Source organism: Suricata suricatta, chromosome 9 (genome assembly GCF_006229205.1).
Source record: "Suricata suricatta isolate VVHF042 chromosome 9, meerkat_22Aug2017_6uvM2_HiC, whole genome shotgun sequence".
Taxonomy (NCBI): Eukaryota; Metazoa; Chordata; class Mammalia; order Carnivora; family Herpestidae; genus Suricata; species Suricata suricatta.
In genome coordinates this window covers 697,384-706,679 of record NC_043708.1, presented here as the reverse complement: position 1 = coordinate 706,679, position 9,296 = coordinate 697,384, and the positions used below count along the sequence as shown (strand labels likewise).

The following is a 9,296-nucleotide window of genomic DNA, read 5'->3' as shown; positions in this document are numbered from 1 at the left end:
CTGCCAGGCCTGGGGGCCCCAGCTCCCCCACCTGCTCCCCCACTCCCTGGCGCCACTGAGGGCCCCCCTCCTCCTCCCCCACTGCCAGGCCTGGGGGCCCCAGCCCCCCCACCCCCTCCACCACCCCCATTGCCTGTCTCTAGCGGGGCCCTGCCTCCCCCACCTCCACCGCTCCCAGGCATGGGGTGCCCACCCCCACCCCCACCCCCACTGCCTGGCACAGGCGGGGGGGCCCCTCCACCCCCACCCCTGCCGGGTACCTCTGGCCCCTCTCCCACCGATGGCGTGGAGGAGGTCATCGTGGCTCATGTGGGCCCCAGCCTGGGCTCCACCTGGGTCCCAAGCCACCGGCGGGTGCACGCTCCCACTGTGCGTATGAAAAAACTCAACTGGCAGAAGCTGCCGTCCAATGTGGTGCAAGGTGAGGCCCCCCTGCCAGCCCCCCCCAGGCTCCGATGTGGCTTCCTGCCTGAGGGGGGCTCAGCTCTGCTGGCCGAGATACCGTAGTGTGTGTGCTCACGCCTGGGCCCTCCGTGTCCCCGCCACCCAGCGTGGCCCAGGGCCGTTTGGTCTCTGCTTTGGACTCAGCTCCTGGGAGGTCTGGGCAGGGCCATGGTGGGAATGGGTCAGAGGTCACTTCTGAAGAGCCTCGATCCCCACATGCACCCCTGCAAGCCGATGGGTAGTTCTGATGCCATAGCCCCACACGCCCAGGCCCCTGGGTGCTGATGCTCAGAGGTCAAGGCTGGGGCTTCCTCCAGCCGGCCAGGTCACTGGCACCTGGACCTCCGCATGCATGCACAAGGTGTGACAGCAACCAGAGGGCTCCCGGGGCGGCGTGAGCCTGACCAGGTCCCTCACCCACAGAGCACAGCTCCATGTGGGCCTCGCTGAGCAGCCTGGGCGCCGAGGTGGTGGAGCCGGACTTCTCCAGCATCGAGCGGCTCTTCTGCTTCCCCGAGGCCAAGCCCAAGGAGCGAGCGGCGGCCCCGGCCAGGAAGGAGCCCAAGGAGGTGAGGCCGGACTGGGGCTTGGTCAGGGGCCTCTGTGGTTCCCCGGACACCAACCCCAGGGCGGGGGTGTTTTCCAGATCACTTTTCTGGACTCCAAGAAGAGCCTGAACCTCAACATCTTCCTGAAGCAGTTTCGATGGTGAGCAGCACAGACCAGCGCCGCTGCCCAGCCCCGGACCCTCACCTGCACCTCCTATCTCGGAGAGCCGGACAGCAGCTGGGACCCCCAGGGCCACAGTGCAGGGCTCCCCTGCAGGGGCTGGGCTCTCTGGCCAGAGAGACCCCTGTGGGTGCAGGAGCCCAGACCGCCCAGGTCATGAGCAGCCCCCTGGAAGGGGGGACAGGTTGCTCTGACAGTCAGGGAGTGCAGTGTTCAGCCCCCAGCCTCCTTCCTGTGCGACCCGGGCAGGTAGCTTGCCCTCTCTGTGCCCCGGCAACCTCACGGGTGTGACCGGCAGAGATGTCACAGGCCGAGGGCAGCCCCCCACTGGCAGGGTCTCCAGGACCCCACACGAGGCCCCTCTCCTCCCACCCCTACCACCCCCTGTCGCCTGCAGCTCCAACGAGGACGTCACTGCTATGATCCGGGCCGGGGACACCACGAAATTCGACGTGGAGGTCCTCAAGCAGCTCCTCAAGCTCCTCCCTGAGAAGCACGAGGTGAGTCAGGCCACGGCACCTGCTGGCCCTGCCCAGGGGCCCCCGGTCCAGGGGAGCGGAGAGGAGGGCTCCTGGTGTGAGTGGGCGCTGGCGCTAGCCGGTTCACACACCCCCAGGGGGCGCACCCCTGGGAGGGACAGGATCTGGAGCCCCAGGAGCCGCCTCCTCTCTGCAGGTTGAAAACCTACGCGCGTTCACGGAGGACCGGACCAAGCTGGCCAACGCCGACCAGTTCTACCTCCTCCTGCTGGGCATTCCCTGGTGAGCAGGGGGCGGGGAGGGGGCAGAGGGGAGGTGGGCCCAGACCTCGAGGAGGGAGTGGGGCTGTGCACACCGTTCCCTCAGGACCCGAGAGGCCCACCCGCCTGCTCCGAGAGCTAGGGGCGCCCCGCAGGGAGGTGCCCGCCCTCCCCTGCAGCACCACCCCTGCAGCACCAGGCTTGTCCACGTGCCATTTCCTGGGCCCTGCGCCCGTCCTGCTGCGGCTCTGGACCGTGCGTGCTGCACAGAGAAGGGCCACGGCATCCTCCCCGAGCTCTGGGCCTCGGCCCCCGCAGCTGCCCACCTGCAGGGGGCGCCCGGCCCTGAGCGCCCGCTCTGCCCCCAGCTACCAGCTGCGGGTGGAGTGCATGCTACTGTGTGAGGGCGCGGCGGTGGTGCTGGACATGCTGCAGCCCAAGGCCCAGCTGGTGCTCGCCGCCTGCAACAGTGAGTGGGGGCAAAGCCGGGGCGGGGGGCAGCTCGGCAGCAGGAGAGGGCGTGGTCCCCCCACCAGAGACACACGCGTGTACGCACAGACCCGCGCACAGGCAGGCATGCTCGGGCACACGCGTGTGCCCACAGACTCGTGGCTTCCTCCGGATGAGGAAGCAGCAGGAAGACGTCGCAGCCGCGGGGCAGGGACACACGAGTGGATGTCCACTCCCATCACGGCCGCAGGGCCAGAGGGCCACCCTCCCTGAAGCCCCAAGGGACAGTTAGCTGAGACCGCCACCCACAGAGAGGGGCAGGGCTCATGTGCCCGGGGCTGTGAGGGCTCAGGGAGTGCTAACCTTGGGACGCTGCTCCCAGAGCCCCCGAGGCTGTTCCTGCAGGGGGACTGCACCCCGAGCGCAGGGGGAGGTGGTGAAGGGGCGCTGAGACCCCACGCCGCAGCCCCCCTCCCTCAGGCCTGCGCCCCGCATCTCCCTGCCCCCGCAGGCCTGCTCACCAGCCACCGGCTGCCCATCTTCTGCCAGCTGATCCTGAAAATAGGAAACTTCCTCAACTATGTAAGTGGGCCGCGCCCCCCACTGCACCCGCACCCCCGGGGGGCGGGACACTCACTCTGCGCCCTCACAGGGCAGCCACACGGGGGACGCCGACGGCTTCAAGATCAGCACACTGCTCAAGCTCACGGAGACCAAGTCCCAGCAGAGCCGGGTGACGCTGCTGCACCACGTGCTGGAGGTGTGCCCGCGGCGTGGCCGCCAGGGCCGGGGCAGCCCCCGGGGCCAGCGTGTGGCCACGGCGGTGCTCACCGGACACGTCCCGTTGCAGGAGGTGGAGAAGAGCCACCCGGAGCTCCTGCAGCTCCCGAGGGACCTGGAACAGCCCTCCCAGGCAGCGGGGTACGCGCCGCCCCCTGCCCACACCAGCACCCCCACCTCTGGTCCTGACCAGGCTGGGCCCCCAGATGCCCACAGAACACTCGCTTTCAGCTTGGAATAGGACCCTGGGTCCTTCACGGCCTGACAGCCTGTCCCTGGGTGATCTACAGGAGGACACGGGGGCCTCGGAGGGAGGCCTCCCCAGAGGCTAGTCTGGCCCCGCCCCTTCACCAGGCCGATCCTCACAGCAGCCCGTGAGGGAGGCCCGTTGCACAGATGGGCAGAACTGAGGCGCGGGGAAGTGGGGCTGCACCCGTGGGGGTCCCAACACCAGGGACACACTGCTGGGGACGGACCTCCGTTCCGGGCAGCAGAAACCTCGGGGGCTCAGACAAGGAGGATGCGCTGGGCCTCTGGGGTCACTCTCCTGACACTTCCCCCTGGCACTGCCTGGCCCTTCCCCGCTCTGATGTGCTTCTAGAAGCCTCTGTGGGCGCGCAGTCCAGTGTCCCCCACTGACCCCACGGGTGTGTGGGGTGGGGGCCCCACTGACCCCACAAGATGGACCTCAGCTGTCGCCTGACCTCGCCGGGCTCTTGGGGGTGTTTCCAGGATCAACCTTGAGCTCATCCGCTCCGAGTCCAGCACCAACCTGAAGAAGCTTCTGGACATGGAGCGGAAGGTGCGCTCCTCCCTCCCCGAGGTGCAGGAGCAGTACGCACAGCGCCTCCAGGCAAGTGGGGCTGCGCCCGGGGGGCCAGGCCGGGAGGGTGGACCGGGCAGGGCCAGGCGGGTGTGGGGAAGGACAGGGCAGAGGACGGCACCACTGTCCCTGGTCCCGAGGTGGTTCCTGACCCCAGGGACCACACCCGTCACCTGGTCCCACTCAGAAACCACTGCCCGCGGGGGCCTGTGCAGGCGACCGCCACCCTCCTAGGCTGGGTGTCCGTGACCGTAGGTGGCGCCCACCCAGGGGCCCTCCCAGAGCCGAGACCGTGCCCCATCCCCCCAGGCCAACATCGAGGCCTCCCAGGCCCTGGACGAGGTGCTCCAGGCCATCGAGCAGAAGAAGCTAGAGCTGGCCAGCTACCTGTGCGAGGACACTCAGCTCCTGTCCCTGGAGGACACGTTCAGCACCATGAAGACCTTCCGGGACCTCTTCCTCCGGGCCCTGAAGGTGGGCCCGCGGCCCCCGGCGACCGCAGGGGGAGCGGGGGGAGTCGCCCCCCAGGGCCGGGCTCACACAGTCCGTTGGGGGCTGGGGTCACGGGTTCCGTGTCGGCCCCTCGCAGGACAACAAGGACCGGAAGGAGCAGGCGGCGAAGGCGGAGAGGAGGAAGCAGCAGCTGGCCGAGGAGGAGGCGCGGAGGCCGCGGGGCGAGGACGGGAAGCCCGGTGAGGCCAGGCCCCGGCTGGGGGGCGAGGGAGCCCCGGGCGGGGCCGCGTCTGCCCCTGGAGCATTCTCCTCCCGCTCTTGAAACCACAGGGCCTGCTTCTGCTCCTCCCGCCTCTGCCCCACCCTCCCTGGTCGTCTCCTTTCCAAGGTCGCCTGGGCGGGCTCAGGGGACCCCACGAGCTGAGTCTCTGAGGGTCTCTGGGGCTTCTCAGTCAGGAGGGGAGTCGGGAAGCAGGAGGAAGTGTGTGTCATCGACGCCCTGCTGGCCGACATCAGGAAGGGTTTCCAGCTGCGGAAAACGGCCCGTGGCCGAGGGGACACAGAGGGCGGCAGCAAGGCAGCTGCCTTGGAGCCCCTGAGGGACAAGGCGCCTGGTGAGACCCTCTCCCACCTCCTCATCACCCTTTCCTGCCATCCTCGCAGCCTGGTACCTCGCCTCCTCCAGGAAGCCCTCTCACCTCCCGCGCTGTGGGAGGGGGGCCTCAGGGGCAGGTCACCCTTCTGGTGTTGGGGTGTCTCTGCTACCACAGAGGGCTCCTCACAGGTGGACAGCCCCCGGGCGGACGGGGGAGATGCGCCTGTGGGCCTGTGACACATGTCCCTGGGGCTCCGGGGTGCCGAGGGGGTCGGGGAGGGTCCAGTCCACGGGGGCTTAGGGTCAACGGTGACATAGGCCCACACTGTGGGGGGACAGAGGATGCGGGAGCCCCAGCAGGAGGCCGCCGGGGACAAGGCCTGGGGCGGTGGGGGCTTCGGAACTGGAGGCATTCCGTAGAAGCAGGTGCGGAGGGAAGGGCCACTGCTCCGGCACATCGTGAGTTGGGGCGCCATCAGGCTGGCCTGGGAGGTGGACCCCACCCTCAACCACCATGTCCTATGTCCACAGCAGCCACCAGGGACCCTGCAGGAGGCACCAGCTGCCCCGCCTCTGAGCCTCACGGCAGGGTCCTTGAGGACACCCTGGCCCACAGCCCGCAGTTCACGGCTGAGCCACCGGAGGAGGCGGGGCCGGGGGCCCTGGAGAGGCGTTCTTCCTGGTACACCGATGCCAGCGACCTCCTGGCCGCAGAGGACCCCCAGAGCCCCCCGGCCCCCCCGGGGGCCTGGCCGGTGCTGCTGGGAGGAGCTCAGGCCCTGAAGCCTCTCATGCTCTCTGGCCACCCACCCTCCCGGACCACGGGCACAAGCCAGGCCGCTGAAGACCCCGCAGCCCCTCGGGACACCTGCCTGGCTGAGGCTGACGGCACAGCCCACACCCCGGAGACCACGGCCCCCCGTGGCCACAGTGCCGCAGGGGACGAGGAGGACAGCGCCCTGGACTCTGCACTGGACACGTCCTTGGACAGGTCCTTCTCTGAGGATGCGGCGATGGACTCTTCGGGGTCCGGCACCCTCCCCAGGCCCCGGGAACGAGCCTCGAAGGGGACGGGCAAACGGAGGAAGAAGCGCCCCCCGAGAAGTCAGGAAGGTAATTCGGGGCTCCCCTCCCATCATCCCTTGTGCCCCTGAAACCGGGGACCTGGGGCGGCAGGTCACACGGGGCTTGGGGGCACTGGTGTGTGGTCAGAACCCATCTGTCCCACACCAGGGCCCCCAGTCTCTCCCTGCAGCAGCCATTTGCCCCCCGGAGGGGAGGAGGCCACAGCCCTTCCACTCGGCACGCGGTGGGGGCGGTGCTGTGGGGGCCACGGCCCCAGTGGCCGTGGCCCTGACCCTCTGGCTCCCGCTCCACGTGGCCTCAGGCAGGGGAGGGCAGGTGGGTCGTGTGTGGCCAGGGGCCGCCTGAGGCCCAGCCGTGTATGGCTCGGTGTTCACACGGCCCAGCCCCAGCTCCCAGCTCAGGGTTGATCCGGAATAAGCCGTTGAGTGCATTTCTCTTATTTGAAAGCAGAGGTTGCCCCTGACCCTGATGATAATAAAACAAAAAGATTCTGTGTGATTCAGTAAGGTACGTACCGCCTGCACCCTGCACTAACGGTGGCAGGGAGGCGGGGCCTGCGCCCAGCCACTAACCCGCTCCCTGCAGCCCGCTGGGCCTGGCAGCAGCCTCCCTGCGTCCTCTGCCGCTGGTGGTGGGACCTGCCGACCCCCTGCCTCGCTTAGCTGGTGTCCCCGCTGCGGCAAGGTGCCACCTCGGAGCTGTGCGCCCAGCAAAGGGGCCTCAAGAGGGCGGGTGGACAAGGCCCGCCTGGGTGCCCTCCAGGGAACAGGGCCACTGGGTCCCTGTCCCGACCAGCCTAGCTGCCCGTGGGGTTTACTGACTCCCAGCCCCCAGGTGAGACCTTCCACAGGGCACACCGCAGCCCTGGTCGGGCACACATTCCCCAGGCAGGCAGGGAGCGCCAGGCACTCTCCAGGGAACGAGCAGTCCTCCCCTCCCTGGAGGCCAGGTCCTGGAGAACACGAATGGGTCTGTAGACACCTCCTGAGTCAACAGCACCAGGCCTCCCAGGCCCCCCGAGTATGGGCAGCATGTCCGTGTCTCTGACGTGGCCCGAGAGGCTCACAGATGCAGACAGACCGGCCTGGGGTCCCTGCTGCGCTCTGGACTGTGTTAGCGGATGCCAGTCCGGTTTGTCCCGAGTGGGGGCTTGTCTGGTTCTTCACACACCGGCGGCCTTGCTCAGGCCGGCCTGAGTCCCCCCACCCCGGGAGGGCAGGGCGCGGGGCAGGAGGAAGGAATCCCATCCTCCTTGTCTCCTCGGGGTTGTATTTGCAAAAACGTCAACCCGACAGGAAGTTTGCAAGATCATAATGAACGCCACCCACCCTTCGTGGCAAAATCTCGCAAAAATTAGCAAAATGACCAGCACTTGGTGCCTTGTTCTCAACTTTCAGTTTGAAAGTTCTGGACATCATTAACACTTGGCCCCTGAACCTGACCTCAGGGGTCTCCTCAGGGCAAGGCTTCCCCACCCAGGATGGTTCAGGGTCTGCAGGCCTGTCACACCTCTCATGGCTGTTGTTTGGACTTTTTGGAAATGAGGTCCTGCCCAGGACCAGGCCTCCAGCCTCGGTCTGTCTCCTGTGGCTCTGGGATTGTGGAAGTCACCTTCCGTCCTCGTGGGTCCCATGGCCCCCAGCGCACCTGGTTCCAGATGGCGTTTGGGCAGGAATCCTGTACCCGTCATGTGCATCCCCCCAGACCAGCCCATGAGGGCTCGGGGCCACGTACCCTGTAGTCAGTGACCTCCCACTAGCTGGCTGAGGTGGTGGTTCTGAGGAACCCCTGCTATGCAGCACCCCTGCAGTGGGGCCGGGACAGAGACCCAGCCCTGGACGACTTTTTCCGTAAGATTATTAGTCTTTTTTAATGTTTATTTATTTTTGAGAGAGAGACAGAGAGAGTGAGCTGGGGAGGGGCAGAGAGAGAGGGAGACACAGAATCTGAAACAGACTCCAGGCTCCGAGCTGTCAGCACAGAGCCCAAACCGGGGCTCGAACCCACGAACTGCGAGATCATGACCTGAGCAGAAGTCGGATGCTTAACCGACTGAACCCCCTCCAGGCGCCCCTGGAAGGCATCTTGCACCTGGAAGTCTTGCCATGCAGGAGGAAGGGCCCAGGGTCAGAGTGGACCCAGGGAGCCGCAGTACAGCCCCCGGGCAATGGCGAAGAGGCAGCAGGAGCCTGGGGACCCAGAAGCAAGCCCCTTGGCGCTGCTGCCAGCAAGTCTGCTCCTAATGATGCCGTTTCCTCTCACTCCCCACAGGCCTCAGCCGTAAGCCCAAAGCCAAGTGAGCACGCTGCGGCCGGCCTCCACCCAGCCGTGGCCGCCCGATGTGCAGCTGAGCAAGGCTCCTCCAGGGCCTGGCTGGGACTGGGCCCCCAGGAAACCAAAACTCTGTGCCTTATCCTCCAGGGACATGGGCCTCCTGAAGGCCGAGACCCCAGCAGGCACCAGAGCCCAGACCCCTGCACCCTCCTGGACAGCCTGCACGCCCCCCGCCCCTCGTGATCTGCTTTCTGAATGCCGATGCCCAAACCGGCGCCTGCATGCACCCCAGCACCCCCGCACAGGGGTGAGGGGCAGTGGCTGTGTCCCCAGGGCACCTTGAAGCTTGTGCCCTGCCCTCCGGCCACCTGGTACCCAGATGCTTCTGGAGATGGACCCTCGCAGACCTCTCCCCGCAGAGCCGAGGCAGCCCCAGCCTCCTTACCCGGCTCCCAGCTCTGCCCCTCACCCTGCTTAGCCAGGCTGTAGCAGAGAGTGGTTTTTAACTGCAATAGGATTGTTTACGCTTTCCTGCTGCCCCGAGGTAGCTGAGTTGGGTACAGGTGGGCGGGAGGGCCCTGGGCCTTGGCAGGCTGGCCAGCACTGCCATAAGCAGGCCATGGTCCCTCTCCTCAGCAGACACGAGGGGGTCCACACCCAGCATAGCCAGCCCTGGGGGTGGGAGGTATCTGTTCTCGCTGCCACCACCAGGCCCTGGCCACCCTGGCCACAGAGTGACCCACCCTACAGCCGCCACCACCAGAGGGGTCCAGTGTGCCCCCTGCCGGGCCAAGAGGAGAGGTCTCCCAGGGCCCACCCAGCGAGGGGCAGCCTGCCCATGCCCCCACGCCCTCCCCAGGGGTGGGCCGCCCAGGCTGCATCTGGAGAGCCTCAGACCAATAAATCGAGCGGAGCCAGCCCAG

General features: G+C 67.4%; 1 protein-coding gene across 1 annotated transcript in view; it reads left to right on the top strand.

Annotated features, from left to right (window-relative positions):
- INF2 (inverted formin, FH2 and WH2 domain containing) overlaps positions 1-9,296 on the top strand; it is a 16,613-nt gene extending 7,317 nt beyond the window's left edge. The window contains exons 9-24 of the mRNA XM_029951240.1: positions 61-421; positions 868-1,013; positions 1,091-1,152; positions 1,571-1,673; positions 1,849-1,934; positions 2,281-2,381; positions 2,874-2,944; positions 3,015-3,122; positions 3,213-3,283; positions 3,875-3,995; positions 4,275-4,439; positions 4,555-4,657; positions 4,871-5,032; positions 5,545-6,126; positions 6,550-6,606; positions 8,371-9,296. Coding sequence (XP_029807100.1) covers positions 61-421; positions 868-1,013; positions 1,091-1,152; positions 1,571-1,673; positions 1,849-1,934; positions 2,281-2,381; positions 2,874-2,944; positions 3,015-3,122; positions 3,213-3,283; positions 3,875-3,995; positions 4,275-4,439; positions 4,555-4,657; positions 4,871-5,032; positions 5,545-6,126; positions 6,550-6,605 — 2,298 coding nt within the window. The 3' untranslated portion in view covers position 6,606; positions 8,371-9,296. The remainder of the gene's footprint in view (positions 1-60; positions 422-867; positions 1,014-1,090; positions 1,153-1,570; positions 1,674-1,848; positions 1,935-2,280; positions 2,382-2,873; positions 2,945-3,014; positions 3,123-3,212; positions 3,284-3,874; positions 3,996-4,274; positions 4,440-4,554; positions 4,658-4,870; positions 5,033-5,544; positions 6,127-6,549; positions 6,607-8,370) is intronic.